This window comes from Peromyscus maniculatus, chromosome 8 (assembly GCF_049852395.1).
Source record: "Peromyscus maniculatus bairdii isolate BWxNUB_F1_BW_parent chromosome 8, HU_Pman_BW_mat_3.1, whole genome shotgun sequence".
Taxonomy (NCBI): Eukaryota; Metazoa; Chordata; class Mammalia; order Rodentia; family Cricetidae; genus Peromyscus; species Peromyscus maniculatus.
The window spans coordinates 11,979,391-12,000,806 of record NC_134859.1 but is presented as its reverse complement, the minus strand read 5'-3'; the positions used below and the strand labels follow the sequence as shown (position 1 = coordinate 12,000,806).

Here is a 21,416-nt window from a genome sequence, read left to right as displayed (position 1 = left end):
CAACCTCATGTATATGGTAGTGTTTCTTTTTTGTAGCCTGGAATTCCCTCAAACTCACTATATACCTGAGGCTGGTCTTGAACTCCCAACCCAACATTATCAGATTTACTTTAGAATTCCCAAGATTATACATAGCTGGGGTCGGAGGGGGAGGTCCTCCTACCATTTCAGGAGGAATGTGGACAGCCCTACAACCATAGACCCAGCTCTTAGCCATATCCTTGTTTATTTTGTTCCCAAGGTGACCACAGTAGCTCTGCTTCCTGGGGCAGAGTTCATGTCAAGCCCAGAGCAAAAGCCACATCATAGTATCCCACAGTACTTGTTCAGTGGAGACAGGCACAGGGAGTTGATGAGGTCCAAGCTACCAAGCTAGAAAAGGGGAGGTTCAGCAGAGGCCAGGAGGTTGAGAAGAATTCCAGGAACTGTAGGTAGATGAGACGGACTTTATTTACTGAAACACGGGCCACACACAGGCAAAGGCAACAGGGCGTAGGCACAGGCCTTGGATTTTAAGGACATAGTTATACAAAATTCACAAAACTGTGGTATTCTGCATATTAATTACATCACTCTTTACTCTGGGGGTTTCCAGGTGTCTGGTGTCAGCCATCATTTGATGCCTCAGAGTTCCCGGGTGTCTTAACCCCCACTTTCTCATTCCTGATGTCTAAGTCTTTAACGGCCCTGTGCCTTCTGTTCCATGCAGGGATTTTAAGAAATAAGCAATGGCATGTGTACACCTGCAGTTGAATTAATCTGGAGTCTGAGACAGGGGGATGACTTGAGCCCCAGAATTTGAAGCCAGTGTAAGGTAGATACAATCTCACAACAAACAAACAAAGCAAAGCCAGCCTGTCTTCTATGTCCTGTGACACAGACATGGACAGGCTGACTGAAGTCCCTAAGCGTCTACATGTGCTGGCCCAGAACCAAGGACCGCTGAGCACTCACTATGTGCCAGAATGAAGCCTCCATCAAGAGTTGACCCCAAACCCAGTACTGCAGAGTGACCCAGGGCACACACAGTAGGGATGACACAACCTTCCAAAGGTGGAACCTTGTACTGGGTTCCCACATAGATCTAATGTCTACCTGTCAAAGAAGATTCCAGACAAATACCCGATTCCTTTTAAAGGGCTTTTATTAAGGGGCACAGGACAAGAGCAACAGGATGGACATACAGGGGAATGTGACACAGAGGGCCTGAGGGTCGGTGTGGACTATAGACTAAATAAAAGGGTCTTGAGAACATTCTGTGCAAGGCCTTAGGAAAGGGCAGACTCGGCACTGTTACCTACACCTATTGGGTTTCATTGCAGGAATCAAAAGGAGTGGAAAAATATGGTTGTAGTGCCTTGAGTATTACTAATATCTCAAGCAAGGCTATCATAATTTTTTTCACTAACTCTAAAAAATCCAGGATTTTTTTCCCAACCCTTTTTCTGGGTTTGGACCGACGGTGTCTATTCTGTTTGTCCTGATTCCCCTTGGCCTTGGCTTGACTCTCTTCAGTCTGGATTTGGTTCTGATTCTTAGCTTCGCCCTCCTCTATCACATCTCCCTTCTTCGCTTGGGCTCTGGTCAATTCAGCCTTGGCACGGATCAACTCAGCCTGGGCACGGATCAACTCAGCCTGGGCTTGAATCCGCTCATCTCCACCCCGGTATTGGGTCAACTCAGTCTGGGCTTGGATATACTCAGCCTGAGCTCGGACAAACTCAGCCTGGGCTTGAATCCACTCATCTCCACCCTGGTATTGGGTCAAGTCAGCCTGAGCCCCGGTCAACTTAGCCTGAGTTCGGGTCCACTCAGCCTGAGCTCGGACAAACTCAGCCAGGACTCGGTTCAACACAGCGGGGTCTCGGATAAACTCAGCCTGGGCTTGAATCTGCTCATGTCTAGGCTTGGCTCGAGTCAACTTAGCCCGGGGTGGGATCAACTCAGTCTGGCCTCTGGTCACCTCAGCCGGGATTCGGATCAACTCAGCCTGGGCTCCGATCTCCTCACTCCCATCTCTGGTCTCCTCTTCCACAGCTATGTCACACAGACTCTGGTAGGAAAGGATCACAAGGTTTAAAGGTCTGGATCTTTTTGTCCCCCAAACCCTGTTCCCAGGCCTCATAATCCCCTTAACTGGCACCAGCTAGGACTTAGAGACCAGTGAGCCAGAAATCCCTGGCTGGTTCTGAATGTGACATGGGATGCAGACACCTCCTTTAGTCTCCAAGGCCACCTATGTCCACACTAACTGAGAAGTTGGGGAGTCTGCAGGAGTCTGTGCATGAAGGATGGGCAAGCCTGAGAAAGAAGCTTCCTCACTGAGCTGGGACAGACTTCTCCAACCATTGAACACGAGTGAGAGGCTGAGGTTGCTAGAACATAAGCCTGGGTGTGTGGTGGGGTCTGAAGGCAGATTCAACAGTCTGGAACCTTACGTTTCTTTGTTGAATTACCTTAGGTCTTTTTGAGACATTTCTTGTCTGGGACTGACTCTGTAGCCCAGCCTGACTGGCATCTTCCTGCCTCAGGCTTCTGAGGTCAGGGGTTACAGGAGAGAGCAGTACACCTGCTCTGCATAGTCATTTCTTGGGTGTAGACTGACAAATCCTGTCTGTGTGTCTCCTTCCTTTCTTCCCTTCCTTCCTTCTACCCCCTTCTCTCTTTCTCTCTCTATCTCTACATCTCTCCTCTCTCTTCTCTTTCTCTATCGCTTTTTCTTCCTTCCTTCCTTTTTCCCTCCCTCCCTCCCTCCCTCCCTCCCTCCCTCCCTCCCTCCCTCCCTCCCTCCCTCCCTCCCTCCTTTCTTTCTTTCTTTCTTTCTTTCTTTCTTTCTTTCTTTCTTTCTTTCTTTCTTTCTTTCTTTCTTTCTCTCTCTGTGTGTTGGTTGAGACAGAGTCTCACAGTGTAACTCTGGCTGAATGAAGCCTGAAACTCATTTGCAGCCCAGGCTGTCTCTGAGTTTACAGCAGCCTCTACACCATAGAAGAGGAGAGTCCTGTGGGAATAGAGGCTGCTCAGGGCTGATGGCTGAAGAGGCTCAGGCCAGGGTCTGCCTCTCCTGGTCCTGAGCTTGGGGAGGCCACCTCACCTCTGTGAGAGTGGTGGGGACAAAGGCCAGTTTCCTGAGAACAGTTCCACAGTCACACAGCCTTTTCCTAGAGCCCCTGCCCTAAATTTCCCTCTCCAAGAGGCCAGAGCTCCCTGGCCAGAGTGCACACACTCAGGGCTGCCTTTCACTTTGGATCTGAGTGTCAGAGGGCCTGTGTTTGAGAGGAGGTCACTACTTTCCCTTTTTTAGGAGGAAGAATGGAACTCAGGCTGGCCTGGAACTCACTATGGAACCAGGCTGGTGTTGAACCACAGAACTCCTGCCTCAGCTATCCATGCACTGTGACTACGAGTGTGACCCACCACGCTCAGATCAAGGATCATTTTTTTCCAATGGGGGCATGTGACTTGGTAATTAACCCACCAGTCTATCATCCTTGTTTTCTTCCTTTCTTTCTTTGCTTTTTTGGGGCGGCAGAGGTTTCGAGACAAAGTTCCTATGTCCTGTAATTCACTCTGCAGACCAGGCAGGCCTCAAACTCACAGAGATCTGCCTGTCCCTGCCTACTGAGTCCTAAGACTAAAGGTGTGGACCCAACCATCCAGCTGTCCCCATTTCTTTTTCTTTTTTTTCTTTTTTTTTTTTTTTGGTTTTTCAAGACAGGGTTTCTCTGTGTAGCTTTGCGCCTTTCCTGGAACTCACTTGGTAGCCCAGGCTGGCCTCGAACTCACAGAGATCCGCCTGCCTCTGCCTCCCGAGTGCTGGGATTAAAGGCGTGCGCCACCTCCGCCCGGCTGTCCCCATTTCTTAACTACATTCCTGACACTCAGTGTCTCTAAGTTCCTTTTCTAAAATCACACAATCCTGCTCCAGTCCTCCAGTCTAGAATTATCCCTGTCTGGAGTGTGTTCCATGTCTACGACCTACCTTGTCATTTGCAGAAACGTTTTGGGCCTTTTGCTCAGTGCTGACTCAGAATGTTAGGTGGTGTGGACCACATGGCGACAATTGATGCTTGACAAAGTTCCAGCAATTTGTTCGACTTTGCAGATCACGATTCTCCAGCACCCTTTTAATTTTGTTTTTACTGATTCTACTATGTGTTATGGGAGTTCCCTATGCCTTTTCCTTTGGGTAATTATGTGTGGGATTTGAAGGATGAAGATGTATAAAATGGCAGCCTCTCTAAACAAACTAATTATCTTGGAAAATGTCCTCATCACCATAGGACCACATACCTTGATAACTCTGTCTGCTCCCATACAAGTCAATACCAAGCTGCTAGGACATTTAGATAAATCACATTTTCTTGATAAAGAAGGTATATTGAATATTCAAGATTTATAAAGTCCTCACTTCCACTCAGGTTCACAGACATATTTGTTTGGCCTTGTCTTTGCTCAACTTTAAGCTTTAGTTAATTGGAAAGCCTAAGCCATACAAGAGTGTACAATATTCTATAATATCGTGTCTGATCCCCTAAAAAAGTCCTTTTTACCATGGCCAGGCATTTAGACAAAAAGCTCATTTTCTCAGGGGCTTGAAGAAAGTTTCTGCTTGCTCTAAAAGGAGACATTCTTATCCCAGGCAAGAGGAACTGGTGGTCCTTCCATCAACATAGGACTGGTTCCTAGTAGCTTGTCAAGGTCAATGCCAGCTTTCTCAATTTCTGGTCTTAAGCCGCACCACAGCTCACATGCCCCTGTCTCCATTAATTCTATGTGCATCTACAGAGTTATTGAGAGCCGCTGGTAGCAAAAATCCATGGGAGTATACAGCAGTGACAGCTAGAGTTCAGAAGGTCCACCTATCAGAACTAAGGGTTCTGTTAGAGGAAACCATCATGCAAGGCATTATGGAGTTCCTGCCTTTTGAATGAACTGGCTGTCTCTTGTAAACTTCTTGTGCAGTGACAGCTGTGAGTCTCCCCACTTACCGTGCATCTCCATGTTGTTGTACATGTGATCGCACGATTGCAGCTCAGTCTTGGGCACAAGTTTACCTATACCTAGCCATTTCTAGATTATAGCTTGAGCACATAAATTCCCTATTGATCTTAGCCTTTAGTTGACCTACCAGAGAACTCCCCTTTAGTCACTCCCCTTTGAGGTTGTGATTGGAAGCTGACAATTAATTGCTTTATGTGTGGATCCTTATCACCTCTCTCTGAGACCCTGAAAACTTCAAGACTCACAAGCCTTTGCCAAAGAATTACTGTGTGGGTACATATACGGGTTTTCTGAGAGCACTGAGAGGATTGATGGAGAAGAACAGAGATGAGGATGGAGATGGAGAGAACTAGGCAGAATGATGAGAGAACAGCAGGAGGGACCCAGAGCAGGAGGGACCTAGAGGAGCTAAGTAAGAGAGCAGAAAAGGAACTGTGCAGATAGAATTGACTGAGAATAAAGTGAATGGATTGAAGAACTCCATGTGCTTAGATTCATTGAACATCCCTCAGATTAGAATCCTCAGCTGGTTGTTAGACTCTTTCACAGACCCTGGGAGCAAACAGTATTTTCTGGTCCTAATATTGTTTGCATTTCAGAGTATAAAGGTGTGCTCTTTTTTTCAATAAGTTCGAAGGCAGCCATCATGATTCTCCCTCAGATCCTCCTCTCCCCTAGCCCAGTCCACACATCCTCTATGGGACCCAAACTGCTCCCAAAGCTGGTCTCTGGCAGTTAGGACAGGGCAGTGACAGCAGGACAGTCACCTAGGTGACCAGGGACGTTTACAGACTGCATTTGTCTCCTGACTAAAAAGTGGGTTTTGTCAATAATCTTGGCTCCCAGCAACTCCTCCCCATCCAAGACCCAAGGAGAATGATGGAGACAGCTTCCAGGACCCAGCCCATTGACTTCTCTCACTCACCTTCTGGACGTCCATAGCACGTCAAGGTTCAGGGCCGGAGCCTGTCCCGAAGAAACAGAGAATGAAGGAACGTATTAGGTAACTTCCTGGACACTATCCCAGAGAGTCATGGGCCGCAGGAATGGAGGCCCAGCTCCCTCTAACGGGACATCTGCTACTGACTTTGTCCCCAGGTTCTGATCTCCACTAAGATTGTCACCTTCCTCTTCTTGTCTTCCCAGCTCAAAGGCTAGCTGATGTCTGCCTAGGAGGAAGGTCCTGGCTGTTCTGATCCCACAGGAGAAAGGAAGAGTGGGGTTTCCCTGGGTGAGAGCCTCTTTCAGAAGAGAACACTGGAAGAGAAAGTGAAAGAGAAACAGTCAGGAACAAAGAGTCAGAGCAGGGCCGCCCATCCCTCTTCAGAGCAGAGGACTTAGGTTTGGGTGTGGCTCAGAACAGACTGCTTTCGTTAGTGAAGGCCACATCCTGGGCTGACCCCACACTGAAAAGAAACAAGCAAAGTCCTGACTTGGAGGAGCAGGTGGGATCTGCAGGTTTGTGTGAGGCCCACAGCCGGGTGTGTGGGTCGAAGGGCAAGCCTGACCAGGGTGTGCCGGGCACTGCACCCTTCTGGAACACTGACAAGCTCTTGCTGCAGCTGCTGGATGGAGGAGGCAGAACCTGCCAGGCACTGTACTGGGCCTTTGTGGCCAGGGGTCGGGAGGCTGTCTTAGTTACAGTTTCTAGTGCTGTGAAGGGACACCATGACCGCAGCTGCTCTTATGGAGAAAACCATTTAATTAGGGCTGGCTCCCTTACAGCTCAGAGGTTCAGTCCATTGTCATCATGGCGGGGAGCATGACGACTTGCAGGCAGACATGGTGCTGGCAAAGCAGCTGAGAGTCCTACATCTTGCAGGCAACGGGAAGTGGTCTGAGTGTCACACTGAGGGAAGCTTGGGAAAAAGAGCCCTCAAAGCCACCCCCACAGTGACACACTTCCTCCAACAAGGCCATGCCTACTGCAACAAAGCCACACTTTTTAATACTGCCACTCTCTATGGGCTTATGGGGCCAATCCCATTCCAATACCACAGAGGTGGGATCAGTAGTCACAGCAATGCTACTCCACCAGGGACAGAATGGCCCTCAAGAGGACTCAAGGCAGCTGCACTCTCTACTCAGCGAAGCGAGTTCCTGTCCCTCTTTTGCCATGGCCTGAATTCTGAGGCTCTGGGCCCCTAATGGGAAGAGGTTTTCCAGCTAAGGTAGGAGCTTTCATTGCATTGCTCCCTCCATGTGCCTCACTCCAGACCTGTCAGAAGTGCCTCTTCTCCTCCCCATGCACAGGGACACAGACAGGGCCCTGCTCTCTCAAGTCCAGAGGACATCGGGATCCACTGCCTTGTCACCACTTCCAGAAGAATGAGGTTTCATCCTACAAGCTTTTCCTTCCTGGTTCCCTCTCCTAATTAACCACTCAGATAATTGTTCTAGGACCACCATAGAGCTGGACGCTGAGGACCATCAAGTATACCCAGGCCATAAGGAATAGCAATAGTCCAGAGGTATTTACACCCCAAGTTCCAACAGGGTCTGTCTGGACTCTGCAAAAAACAGATTTTATATAACAATCTATCACTGTTAAATGCCCTCAGCAATTGATCACCTGTGTCTCCTGGATACTAAACTAATAAAGAAAACAGGTGCATTAAAATCTGTCTCAGATAAGGCTTATCTCAGGTAAAAATTAAAAGCATGTTCCAAATATCTCGCCCGCCCCCCACTAACACTAACCAATATAGCAGAGTACTAAACATTATAATATCATGGATACCAACTCAAGATTTTAAAATTTTAAAAGCGTGTGGTGGCATATGCTTTTAATCCCAGCACTCAGGATTCAGAGGCAGGTGGATCTCTGTGAGTTCAAGGCCAGCCTGGTCTATAGAGTTCGTTCCAGGATAGGCTCCAAAGATACACAGAAAAACCCTGTCTTGGAAAGAAAACAAATCAACAACAAAATATTTTAAATTCCCCGTGGCTGCTTCTTAATATGTTTAAAAATTCTTCTGAGCTCCAGAGCCAGCTTGAATCCACCTGGACAGGTCAGGGAGATCCAGAGACAGCTTGACCTGGACAGCACCTTGTCAGACCCAAGCAGCCACTGAGCCCTAAGCAGTGAAAGGTGTTAGATGATTCCCAAAGCAGCAGAGGACGATCCACTGCCTCAGGACGTCCAGCTGCTCCAAAAGCCCCCATCCCTGCTGCACAAGAGTTAACTGATGCCCACCGAGTCAGCTGGAAGCAGTTTCGGGAGACACAGTGCCCACACTCCTGTTCACCCGCCATTTCTTTTTAATAAACGAAGAGTCTGGAATGTTCCTACATGGCCACGTATGTGCCGTTCAGTATCTAGGCAGGAGGCTTGGTCATCCCGGGGCCTTATGTCCTATGTAATCCATGTGCTGTATGGTTGCATATTTGCATGCAGCGTAAATACACAATCTATGCTGCACGCGTGGTGTAGCTATGTGAGCCCATATATACTTGTGCCGGGGATTCATAAAAAGCAGGTCACAGACTCCTACCGCCTCTTCTTCTTCCTCTCTCTTTGCATGACCATTTCCATAGGCCTCAGCACATCTTTCCATAATAAACTCCTATAGTGGGTTTTCTCATACCTTGTGGCTTTGGGTATCAGGGTCATTGTAGCCTCATAAAAAGAGTTTGGTAGTGTTCCTTCTGTTTCTATTGTGTGGAACACTTTGAAGAGGATTGGTATCAGTTCTTCTTTGAAAGTCTGGTAGAATTCTGCACTGAAACCATCTGGTCCTGGGCTTTTTTTGGTTGGGAGACTTTTGATGACTGTTTCTATTTCTTTAGGGGTTATTGGTCTATTTAAATGGTTTATCTGGTCTTGATTTAATTTTGGTATGTGGTATTTATCCAGAAAATTGTCCATTTCTTCCTGGCTTTCCATTTTTGTGCAGTACAGGTTTTTGAAGTATGATCTGATGATTCTCTGGATTTCCTCATTGTCTGTTGTTATGTCTCCCTTTTCATTTCTGATTTTGTGAATTTGGGTGCTCTCTCTTTGCCTTTTGGTTAATTTGGCTAGGGTTTTGTCTATCTTGTTGATTTTTTTCAAAGAACCAACTCTTTGTTTCATTGATGTTTTGTATTGTTCTCTTGTTTTCTATTTCGTTGATTTCAGCCCTCAATTTGATTATATCCTGGCGTCTATTTCTCCTGGGTGAGTTTGTTTCTTTTTGTTCTAGAGCTTTCAGTTGTGCTGTTAATTCATTGGTATGGGATTGCTCCATCTTCTTTATGTGTGCATTTAGAGCTATGAATTTTCCTCTTAGCACTGCTTTCATAGTGTCCCATAAGTTTGGGTATGTTGTGCTTTCATTTCCATTGAATTCTAGGAAATCTTTAATTTCTTTCTTTATTTCTTCCTTGACCCATTGATGTTTCAGGTGGGCATTATTCAGTTTCCATGAGTTTGTGGGTTTTCTATAATTTTTGTTGTTGTTGAGGTCTAACTTTAAGGCATGGTGGTCTGATAAGATACAGGAGGTTATTCCAATTTTTTTGTATCTGTTGAGATTTGTTTTGTGTCCAAGCATGTGGTCAATTTTTGAGAAGGTTCCATGGGGTGCTGAGAAGAAGGTATATTCTTTTGTGTTAGGATGGAATATTCTGTAGATATCTATTAGGTCCATTTGAGTCATAACATCTGTTAGGCCCTTTATTTCTTTGTTAAGTTTCAGTCTGGTAGATCTATCTTTTGGTGAGAGTGGTGTGTTAAAATCTCCCACTACTAATGTGTGGGGTTTGATGTGCGTTTTAAACTTTAGTAGTGTTTCTTTTATGAATGTGGGTGCTTTTGTATTTGAAGCATAAATGTTTAGAATCGAGACTTCATCTTGGTGGATTTTTCCCATGATAAATATGTAATGTCCATCCTGATCTCTTTTAATTGATTTTTAGTTTGAAGTCTATTTTATTAGATATTAGGATAGCTACACCAGCTTGTTTCTTAGGTCCATTTGCTTGGAAAACCTTTTCCCAGCCCTTTACTCGGAGGTAGTGTCTGTCTTTGAGGTTAAGGTGTGTTTCTTGTATGCAGCAGATGGATGGGTCCTGTTTTCTTATCCATTCTGTTAGCCTGTGTCTTTTTATAGGTGAGTTGAGACCATTGATATTGATAGATATTAATGACCAGTGATTGTTAATTCCTGTTATTTTTTGTGGTTGTGTTGTGTTGTCCTTCTGTGGTGTATGTTGGTGTGGGATTATCTATTGCTTGATTTTTCATGGATGTGTTTAGTTTCTTTGGGTTGGATTTTCCCTTCTAGTGCTTTCTGTAGGGATGGGTTTGTGGACAGGTATTGATTAAATCTGGTTTTATCCTGGAATATTTTGTTTACTCCGCCTATTGAGTGATTGAGAGTTTTGTTGGGTATAATAGTCTGGGTTGGCATTCGTGGTCTCTTAGTGTCTGCATGAGATTTGTCCATGATCTTCTAGCTTTCATAGTCTCTATTGAGAAGTCTGGTGTTATTCTGATGGGTTTGCCTTTATATGTTACTTGGTCTTTTTCCTTTGCGGCTCTTAATATTTTTTCTTTGTTCTGTGTGTTTAGTGTTTTGATTATTATGTGGCAAGGGGACTTTTTTTTGGATCCAGCCTATTCGGTGTTCTGTAAGCTTCTTGTATCTTCATAGGTATTTCTTTCTTTAGGTTAGGAAAGTTTTTTTCTATGATTTTGTTGAATATATTTTCTGTGCCTTTGAGTTGGTATTCTTCTCCTTCTTCTATCCCCATTATTCTTAGGTTTGGTCTTTTCATGGTGTCCCAAATTTCCTGGACATTTTGTGTTACGACTTTTTTGTCTTTAGTGTTTTCTTTAACTGATGAATCTATTTTCTCTATTGTGTCTTCAGTGTCAGAGATTCTCTGTTCCATCTTTTGCAATCAGTTGGTTATGCTTGTTTCTGTAGTTTTTGTTCATTTAGTCAGGATTTCTATTTCCAGCGTTCCCTCAGCATGTGTTTTCTTTATTGTCTCAAATTCATTTTTCAATCTTGGAATGTTTCTTTCATCTGTTTAATTGCTTTTTCTTGGCTTGATTTGATTTCTTCCCATTTTTTGTTCGTTTTTTCTTCCATTTCTTTAAGGGAGTTTTTTATTTCCTCTTTAATGGAATTTTTCGTTTCCTCTTTAAGGGAAGTTTTTATTTCCTCTTTAAGGGAGTTTTTCATTTCCTCTTTAAGGAAAGTTTTTATTTCCTCTTTGAGGGAATGTTTTATTTCTTCTTTAAGGGCCTCTATCATCTTCTTAAAGTCATTTTTAGGATTGATTTCTTCTGTTTCTTCTGTCTTGGTATGTTCAGGTCTTGCAGGTGTAGAATCACTAGGTTCTGATGTTGCCATATAGGTCTTTATGTTGTTGCCTGTATTTTTGCACTGGCGTCTACTCATCTCTTCCTCTGCTCGGTGCAGGTGGTGTCTGTGTCTGAGAGTGCCTCCCTTGTTCTAATTTTTAGTCTTGGTTCAGTAGGAGTTCTTGGTTAAATTGGTGCTATTGGGCTGTTTCTTCAGGGGTAGCTGATCTCAGTCGGTGAAGTATATACTTATGATTCTGGTGATCTGGTTTGGTGGCTGGGCAGCGCCTTCTTCTGTGTTCCCAGGTCACGTTTTGTTCATTCGTCAACTCCTCAGCTGATCTTGTTTCTTCAGACTTCAAACTGTAGGGATCTGAATCCTCTCCTGGAAGGATTTCAGCTGAGCGGGGTAGTCTCACCAACACCTCCAAGTTGTTGGGTTTTGCAGGATCAGCAGCTGGGCCCTGGGTTGTTCTCAGAAGGAGTGTTCAGATTTGTTCTGGTTCCGTCCCACGGAGATAGCTTCTTCCCCGGGTGTTGGGGTTAGAGGCATCCCTGCCTCTGCTTGTCGCTGCTGCCGGGCTTGTCTACCTCTGCGGGCTGCTGCTGGGCCTGTATGTCTCTGCCATCTGCCGCCGCAGGCCTACCTGCCTCTGCTTGTCGCTGCTGCGGTGCCTGTCGGCTTGTGGAATCTTAACACAGGTGTAACTCCTCTCCACCCTACCCCAACCTTGGGGACTTCAGTTCACCCAGGGGAGAGCACGCACACACACACACACACACACACACACACACACACACACACACACACACAGGCTTGAGGTCCAATTTGGTGAATGAATGGGTCCATGAGTAACTTGCAGGAACATGGGCAACTTGCAAACAGAGTCACATCTGGAAGCCTCACCCCTGATCAGTTTTCAACCTCATGTATATAGTATATAGTAGTGTTTTTTGTTTTTTTTGTTTTTTGTTTTTTTTTTGTAGCCTGGAATTCCCTCAAACTCACTATATACCTGAGGCTGGTGTTGAACTCATGACCCAACATTATCAGATTTACTTTAGAATTCCCATGATTATATATCGCTTGAGCAGTGGGGGGGGGGGGGAGGTGGTCCCCTCCACCATTTCAGAAAAAATGTGAACAGCCCTACTACCATAGACCTAGCTCTTAGCTATATAATTGTTTATTTTGTTCCCTAGGTGACCACAGTAGCTCTGCTTCCTGGGGCAGAGGTCATGTCAAGCCCAGAGCAAAAGTCACATCATAGTATCCCACAGTACTTGTTCAGTGGAGACAGGCACAGGGAGTTGATGAGGTCCAAGCTACCAAGCTAGAAAAGGGGAGGTTCAGCAGAGGCCAGGAGGTTGAGAAGAATTCCAGGAACTGTAGGTAGATGAGACGGACTTTATTTACTGAAACACGGGCCACACACAGGCAAAGGCAACAGGGCGAAGGCACAGGCCTTGGATTTTAAGGACATAGTTATACAAAATTCACAAAAATGTGGTATCTGCATATTAATTACATCACTCTTTACTCTGGGGGTTTCCAGGTGTCTGGTGTCAGCCATCATTTGATGCCTCAGAGTTCCCGGGTGTCCTAACCCCCACTTTCTCCTTCCTGATGTCTAAGTCTTTAACGGCCCTGTGACTTCTGTTCCATGCAGGGATTTTAAGAAATAAGCAATGGCATGTGTACACCTGCAGTTGAATTAATCTGGAGTCTGAGACAGGGGGATGACTTGAGCCCCAGAATTTGAAGCCAGTGTAAGGTAGATACAATCTCACAACAAACAAACAAAGCAAAACCAGCCTGTCTTCTATGTCCTGTGACACAGACATGGACAGGCTGACTGAAGTCCCTAAGCGTCTACATGTGCTGACCCAGAACCAAGGACCGCTGAACACTCAGTGTGTGCCAGAATGAAGCCTCCATCAAGAGTTCACCACAAACCCAGTACTGCAGAGTGATCAGTGTCCCAGGGCACACACAGTAGGGATGACACAACCTTCCAAAGGTGGAACCTTGTACTGGGTTCCCACATAGATCTAATGCCTGCCTGTCAAAGAAGATTCCAGACAAATACCCGATTCCTTTTAAAGGGCTTTTATTAAGGGGCACAGGACAAGAGCAACAGGATGGACATACAGGGGAACCGTGACACAGAGGGCCTGAGTGTCGGTGTGCACAGTAGTCAAAATGAGGGCATTCTGTGTGAGGCCTTAGGAAAGGGCAGACTCTGCACTGTTACCTAGACATATTTGAGTGAATTTCAGATGAGTAAGATTCTCAGAAATTTTAATACAGTGGAAAGATATGGTTACAGTGCTTTGAATTTCTTAAAAAAACTTGTAGAGAGCCATACAAATTTCTTTCAACATCTTAAAGATATTGCCGATTTTGTCCCATAAACTTTTGCTAGGTCTTTGCTGTGAGCCGTCTCCAGTCTCATCATGGTTTGCTTTGGCTCGGGTCACCTCAGCCTGGGCTCGGGTCAACTCAGCCTGGGCTCGGATCAACTCAGCCTGGGCTCGGGTCAACTCAGCCTGGGCTCGGATCCAGTCAGCCTCGGCTCTGGTCTTCTCATTCTGGGCTTGGATTTTGTCAGCCATGGCTTGGATCAACTTATTCAGGTTGCCGGTCAAGTGAGCCTGGACTCGGATAAACTCAACCCCATCTCTGGTCTCCAATACCCCAGCTCTGTCAGACAGACTCTGGTAGGAAAGGATCACAAGGTTTAAAGGCCTGAATCTTTTTGTCTCCCAAACCCTGTTCCCAGGCCTCATAATCCCCTTAAGTCCAGCTAGGACTTAGAGACCAGTGAGCCAGGGATCCCTGGCCTGCTCTGAATGTGACATGAGATGCAAACACCACCTTTAGTCTCCAAGGCCTTCTGTGTCCACACTAACTGAGAAGTTGGGGAGTCTGCAGGAGTCTGTACGTGAAGGATGGGCAAGCCTGAGAAACAAGCTTCCTCATTGAGATAGGACAAACTTCTCCAACCAATAAACACGAGTGAGAGGCTGAGGTTGCTGGAACATAAGCCTGGGTAGGTGGGGAGTCTGATGGCAGATTCAACAGTCTGGAACTTTATGTTTACTTGTTTAATTACCTTAGGTCTTTTTGAGACAGTTCCTGTCTGGAACTGACTCTGCAGCCCAGCCTGCTCAGGACTTACTGGCATCTTCCTGCCTCAGGCTTCTGAGGTCAGGGATTACAGGAGAGAGCAGTACACCTGCTCTGCATAGTCATTTCTTGCATGGCATGAGAACCGAGGAATCCTGTTTGTCTTTCTTTTTTCTTCCTTCCTTCCTTCCTTCCTTCCTTCCTTCCTTCCTTCCTTCCTTCCTTCCTTCCTTCCTTTCTTTCCTTCTTTTTGTTTTGTCTGATGTTGAGACCGGGTCTCACAGTTGCGTAGAGTTGTACACAGTGTACAGTGTTGTGTAGCTATGGCTGAATGAGGCCTGAAACTCATTTTGTAGACCAGGCTGTCTCTGAGTTCAAGCGGCCTGTCTCTGCACCCCCCCTACCCCCAGTGCTAGGATTTAATAGGTGTGCTACCACACCTGGGCATACAACGGATGTTTATGAAAGCGTCTGTCTAGATACAGATGTGAATGTGATGAGATACAGAGGTGGGATCATTGTGCCAGATCCTCCATCCTTGTGGGTCCCAGGAGGTCAGAACCTCCTAAGCATCACAGAAAACAAGGTTACAATAGTACCCCGGACACACACGCAGAACAGCCTTGCCTATGTGAATCCCTGCTGTCCAGGAATCTTCTTTTATCTGGGGAAATAATGTGCACTCTGCCTCTTCTGTGACCCATGCCACCTTCCAACCAGCCACAAATGCATACACACCCTGTCCTACAAACATCCCTGCAGAGAAACATGCAATGATGCACATCACCAGATGTGCTGGCTCACATTGCTTTCAGCACCCTGAGTCCAGCACTTCTGCCCAGCCCCCCAACCAGCAATGCTAGGAACAACCCCCACAGCTTATTTCCAAATATCACCTGCCACTTCACGACCTTTAGATTCTCAACATCTGGGAAGCTGTCGGAGTAACCCTGGATTTTCTGTTGTATATGCTCCAATTCAGTGAAGAGAGGAGAGTCCTGTGGGAAGAGAGGCTGCTCAGGGCTGATGGCTGAAGAGGCTCAGGCCAGGGTCTGGCTCTCCTGGTCCTGAGCTTGGGGAGGCCACCTCACCTCTGTGAGAGTCGTGGGGACAAAGGCCAGTTTCCTGAGAACAATTCCACAGACACACAGCCTTTTCCGAGGGACCCTGCCCTAAGTTTCCCCCTACAGAGACCACAGCTCACTGAACATGAGTGTACACACACTCAGGGCTGCCTTTCACTTTGGATCTGAGTGTCAGACGGCCTGTGTTTGAGAGGAGGTCAAGGGGTTGGGGACTTAGCTCAGTGGTAGAGCACTTGCCTAGCAAGCGCAAGGCCTTGGGTTCGGTCCCAGCTCAGAGAAGGGGCAGGGGAGGTCACTACTTTTCCCTCTTTGGGAGCAAGAACTTAACTCAGACTGGCCTGGAACTCATTAATTACATAGCCAGGCTGGTCTTGAACCACAGAACTCCTGCCTCAGCCACCCATGCACTGTGATTACAAGTGTGACCCACCACACTCAGATGAAAGGATCATTTTATTTGAATGGGGCCATGTGACCTCGTAATTAACCCACCAGTCTATCCTCATTGCTTGCTTGCTTTGTTTTTGATTTTTATGGTTTTTCAGAATAGGGTTTCTAGGCCCTGGAACTCACTCTGTAGACCTGGCAGGCCTTGAACTCACAGAGATCTGCCTGCCCCTGCCTCCTGAGTCCTGAGATTAAAGGTGAGCACCCCACCACCCAGCTGTCCCCATTTTTAACTACATTCCTGACACTCAGTGTCTCTAAGTTCCTTTTCTAAAATCACACAATCCTGCTCCAGTCCTCCAGTCTAAATTATCCCTGTCTGGAGTGTGTTCCATGTCTACGACCTACCTTGTCATTTGCAGAACTCAAAGGAAGAAACGTTTTGGGCCTTTTGCTCAGTGTTGACTCAGAATGTTAGGTGGTGTGGACCCATGGTGACCAGTGCTGCTTGACAAAGTTCCAGCAAATCGTTTGACTTTGCAGATCACAAATCTCCAGCACCCTTTTAGTTTTGTTTTTACTGATTCTACTATGTGTCATGAGAGTTCCCTATGCCTTTTCCTTTGGGTAATTATGTGTGGGATTTGAAGGATGGAGATGTATAAAATGGCAGCCTCTAAACAAACTGATTATCTTGGAAAAAGTCCTCATCACCATAGGACCACATAGCTTGATAACTTTGTCTGCTCCCATACAAGTCAACACCAAGCTGCTAGGACATTTAGACAAATCACATTTGCTTGATAAATAAGGTATATTGGATAATCAAGATTTATAAAGTCCTCACTTCTACTCAGGTTCACAGAAATATTTGTCTGGCCTTGTCTTTGCTCATCTTTAAGTTTTATTTAATTGGAAAACCTAAGCCATACAAGAAAGTACAATATTCTATAATATCATGTCTGACCCCTCATGAAAGTCCTTTTTTCCATGGCCAGGCCTTTAGACAAAAAAACTCCATTCTCTCAGGGGCTCGAAGAAAGTTCCTGCTTGCTATAAAAGGAGACATTGTTACCCCAGGCAAGAGGAACTGGTGGTCCTTCCATCAACATAGGACTGGTTCCTAGTAGCTTGTCAAGGTCAATGCCAGCTTTCTCAGTCCCTGGTCTCAAGCCGCACCACAGCTCACATGCCCCTGTCTCCAGTTTAATCCTATGTGTGACTACAGAGGATAAAGCTGTGCTCTTTTTTCAATAAGCTCAAGGCCAGTCATCCCAGTTCTCCCTCAGATCCTGTCAATCTCCTCCTCTCCCCCCAGCCCACTCCACACATCCTCTCTAGGACCTGAACCGCTCCCAAAGCTGGTCTCTGGCAGTTAGGACAGGACAGTGACAGCAGGACAGTCACCTAGGTGACCAGGTACGTTGCAGAGACTGCATTTGTCTCCTGACTAAAAAGTGAATTTGTCCATAATCATGGCTCCCAGCAACTCCTCCCCATTCAAGACCCAAGGAGAATGATGGAGACAGCTTCCAGGACCCAGCCCGTTAACTTCTCTCACTCACCTTCAGGACGCCCATAGCACGTCAAGGTTCAGGGCCGGAGCCTGTCCCGAAGAAACAGAGAATGAAGGAACGTATTAGGTAACTTCCTGGACACTATCCCAGAGAGTCATGGGCCGAAGGAATGGAGGCCCAGCTCCCTCTAACTGGACATCTGCTACTGACCTTGTCCCAGGTTCTGATCTAAGATTATCACCTTCTTCTTCTTGTCTTCCCAGCTCAAAGGCTAGCTGATGTCTGCCTAGGAGGAAGGTCTTGGCTGTTCTGATCCCACAGGAGGAAGGAAGGGTGGGGTTTCCCTGGTGAGAGCCTCTTTCAGAAGAGAACACTGGAAGAGAAAGTGAAAGAGAAACAGTCAGGAAAAAAGAGTCAGAGCAGGGTCGCCCATCCCTCTTCAGAGCAGAGGACTTAGGTTTGGGTGTGGCTCAGAACAGACTGCTTTCGTTAGTGAAGGCCACATCCTGGGCTGACCCCACACTGAAAAGAAACAAGCAAAGTCCTGACTTGGAGGAGCAGGTGGGATCTGCAGGTTTGTGTGAGGCCCACAGCCGGGTGTGTGGGTCAGAGGGCAAGCCTGACCAGGGTGTGCCCGGCACTGCACCCTTCTAGAACCCTGACAAGCTCTTGCTGCAGCTGCTGGATGGAGGAGGCAGAACCTGCCAGGCACTGTACTGGGCCTTTGTGGCCAGGGGTCTGGAGGCTGTCTTAGTTACAGTTTCTAGTGCTGTGAAGGGACACCATGACCGCAGCTGCTCTTATGGAGAAAACCATTTAATTAGGGCTGGCTCCCTTACAGCTCAGAGGTTCAGTCCATTGTCATCATGGCAGGCAGCATGACAATTTGCAGGCAGACATGGTGCTGGCAGAGCAGCTGAGAGTCCTACATCTTGCAGGCAACGGGAAGTGGTCTGAGTGTCACACTGAGGGAAGCTTGGGCAAAAGAGCCCTCAAAGCCACCCCACCGTGACACACTTCCTCCAACAAGGCCATGCCTACTGCAACAAAGCCACACTTTTTAATACTGCCACTCTCTATGGGCTTATGGGGCCAATCCCATTCCAATACCACAGAGGTGGGATCAGGAGTCACAGCAATGCTACTCCACCAGGGTCAGAATGGCCCTCAAGAGGACTCAAGGCAGCTGGACTCTCTACTCAGCGAAGCAAGTTCCTGTCCCTCTTCTGCCATGGCCTGAATTCTGAGGCTCCTTCTGAGAGTTGGGCAGTCCTCCACCTATTCCACTGATTGGCGTCATGTGACCAGGTCTTCTTCATGCCCCAGTCTTGGACCCAAGATTCTCCCATCTCTGCTCAGGCATTATATGGCTTTCTGTATGGTTCCCCCAGGCATATGGACTAATCTAAGCCCAGACTATTAACTGGCATTCAGCCTGTGGAGGCCTGGCAGTCTACAGGCACAGTCTGAAATGTAGTTATGGATAATACAGGTTCCTGTGAGTGTCCAGATGGAAAGGGATGTTCCTGGCTTCTCTCTCAGCTTGTAGAAGCCAAGGTCAGGTTCATAGGGTATACCAGTAACTTTATTGGTGGAGATGAAATCATCCCTTCCTGAAAGGCTCACCATAGCTTCCTAAAGCGAAGATATCCTCATCTCACAGTGATTATGAAAGAACAGGGACCCAGGGCAGGGGCACAGTCACAGCAGGACAAGCATCTAGAGACTACCTTCCATTGTTTGCCAGAGTATTGGTCAAGAGCAGTGTAGCTAAAACTGCAATAAAATGTGACAGCATGCTTCCAGAAAAATCTCAAGGGAAAATGTGAGCACCAGCAGTATCTGTGGGATCAGGTCTGGGGAGAGTGTGGAGAGATGCACCAGTTAGCGTGAAAGCTGGAGGCAAGGTTCTTCCCCCAAACATAAGGGCTTAAACAGCTGGGGTTGGTGGCACATGCCTTTAATTTTGGCACTCAGGAAGCAGAGGCAGGAGGATTTCTGTGAGTTCATGGCCACCCTGGTTTACAGAGTGAGTTGTAGCCAGCAAGGTCATTCCTTATTTGGAGGTGACATTCCTGGGAGTATGACACAGAGACCTCTGTTGAAATGAAGTCGCATTGAGCTGCCCCTTCTCAGATATTTCATATAGTAAGTATATTTCAATATAGTAAGCTAATGAAATCTAAATTCAAGGGAAACACAACAAAGAACCCCACCCCTGACATTGGCTGCGGGGCCAAGCACCTCCCTCCTGGCCTCTGCCTAACAGGCCTGTCTCCTAATCTTTCATTTTGTTGTGGTTTGTCAAGACAGGAACCAGATTGGCCACAAACGCCCTGTGTAGCAGAGACAGGCCCTGAACTCCTGATCTCCCTCCTCCACTCTCAGAGTGCTGTGTGTGTGTGAGCTCCCTGGCCTCTATTGTTTTTTAAAATTTATTTTATTTTTTACGTCTGCAGTTTTGCCTGCCTGTGTCTGTTCTCTTCATGCACACAGTGCCCTTGGAGGCCAGAAGAGGGCTTCTATTCCCTGGTACTAGAATTAGAGACCGTTGTTAGCACCGGGTGGGTGCTGGGAATTGAACCTGGGTCCTCTGAAAGAGCAATCAGTGCTCTTAACTGCTGAGCTCTCTCCCTTGGCATTTTTTTTAGGCAGTCTTTTTTTTTGGGGGGGGGGGTTTGAGATAGCGTTTCTCTGTATATCTTTTGGAGCATGTCCTGGAACTCACTCTGTAGACCAGGCTGGCCTTAAACTCACAGAGATCTGCCTGGCTCTGCTTCCTGAAGGCTGGGATTAAAGGCATGTGCTTCCATTGCCCAGAGAGTCTTTTTCTTACATTTAATTCAATTTTGTGTTTTTGGGGCAGAGTTTTTCTATATAGCCCTGGCTGTCCTGAACTCTGTATAGACCAGGATGGTCTTGAACCCTTCCTCTGCCTCCCGGATGCTGGTTTTAAAGACCTGGGCTGCTATGCCAGAGATTTGATGGGGTCTGGCTATGCAGTGCAGGGTGGCCTCACACTCAGGATCCTCCTGCATCCCTGGTGTGGGGATTACAGGCAGGAACCGCTTTTCTTTTCCTGCAGGTTTGTTGGTTTCTTGATGGTTCTGAGAACTGAGTCTGGGCTTTATGCCTGCTAAGCAGGCCCTTTTCCTGTCCTCATTTCACCTTTTAGACGAGGTCTTTTAAGTTCCTCAGTGTTGCTACACGGCCGCCCATGTGCTGTCCAGTAGTCAGGCAGGAGGCTTGGTTTTCCCACCGCCTTACGTCCTACATAATCAGTGCACTGCATGGTCACATAATTTGTGCACAGCCTGATCACACAATCTATGGTGAATGCTTGGTGTAGCTATGTGAGCCCATACATACATGTGTGGGAAAATCAATAAAAAGCAGGTCACAGACTCCTACCCCCTCTTCTTCTTCCTCTCTTTGCATGACCATTTCCATAGGCCTCAACACATCTTTCCTGAATAAACTCTTATAGTGGGTTTTCTCATACCTTGTGGCTTTTCTTGCATGGTAAACAGCACCACGTAATGAATAACATTGTGTCACCACATAAAACTAACACTTGGGCTGGACTTGACTCTGTACTCAGACCGACATGGAACTTGCCATCCTAGCCTCTCCCTCAGGTGTCATTAGTCACCAAGAGGGTCCTCTGTCCCTTTGAAGGATGCATCTCAGACTCTGTCCTCTTCAACAACCCAACATAATGCCTGGCCCACATTTATCTTAATAGATAAAGCTTAACCCTGTGGTGCTCACTCCCAGCCTCTTAGCTGGCTGACCCTTCTGTTCAAAGTTTCCTTCTCCAGGACCTTTAACGAAATGGAAGTATTCTGTGACAACCAGGTAAATTTCTACCACCTAACCTTGCCAACCTCCCCAACCTCCCGAGGCTGGTGCCTCTTCCAGATCTTAGAGATCGCTGCTGACTGGGCCTAAGATTCCCCCCAGGCTTGAGGAGCATCTCATTGGTGAAGCACAGACCCAGC

General features: G+C 46.8%; 2 protein-coding genes across 5 annotated transcripts; both read right to left on the bottom strand.

Moving 5' to 3' along the window:
- Positions 1–1,102: 1,102 nt before the first annotated feature.
- Positions 1,103–6,547, bottom strand: LOC107399923 (uncharacterized). Of its 2 annotated transcripts, XM_076577965.1 has the most exons (5): positions 6,435–6,547; positions 6,089–6,258; positions 5,927–5,967; positions 1,817–2,053; positions 1,103–1,726 (listed from the first exon to the last, which is right to left on the bottom strand). In XM_076577965.1, exons 3-5 carry the CDS (start codon positions 5,939–5,941, stop codon positions 1,304–1,306), a joined length of 675 nt encoding a protein of 224 aa, XP_076434080.1. In that variant the 5' UTR covers positions 5,942–5,967; positions 6,089–6,258; positions 6,435–6,547; the 3' UTR covers positions 1,103–1,303. The 2 variants fall into 2 exon arrangements, with proteins under 2 accessions (XP_076434080.1, XP_076434079.1); XM_076577964.1 differs by having other exon boundaries at positions 1,103–2,053; positions 6,435–6,527.
- Positions 6,548–13,390: 6,843 nt separating this feature from the next.
- Positions 13,391–17,789, bottom strand: LOC143274531 (uncharacterized). 3 transcript variants are annotated; one of them, XM_076577967.1, is made up of 4 exons: positions 17,657–17,789; positions 17,464–17,504; positions 15,323–15,424; positions 13,391–14,014 (listed from the first exon to the last, which is right to left on the bottom strand). In XM_076577967.1, exons 2-4 carry the CDS (start codon positions 17,476–17,478, stop codon positions 13,640–13,642), a joined length of 492 nt encoding a protein of 163 aa, XP_076434082.1. In that variant the 5' UTR covers positions 17,479–17,504; positions 17,657–17,789; the 3' UTR covers positions 13,391–13,639. The 3 variants fall into 3 exon arrangements, with proteins under 3 accessions (XP_076434082.1, XP_076434083.1, XP_076434081.1); XM_076577968.1 differs by having other exon boundaries at positions 15,338–15,424; positions 17,626–17,782; XM_076577966.1 differs by having other exon boundaries at positions 17,626–17,779.
- Positions 17,790–21,416: the final 3,627 nt, after the last annotated feature.

Coding starts and splice junctions, on each gene's coding strand:
- LOC143274531 (XM_076577967.1), bottom strand. Junction 14,015..15,322: donor TAAAGGTCGTGAAGTGGCAG/GTGATATTTGGA, acceptor CTTTCCTACCAG/AGTCTGTCTGACAGAGCTGG.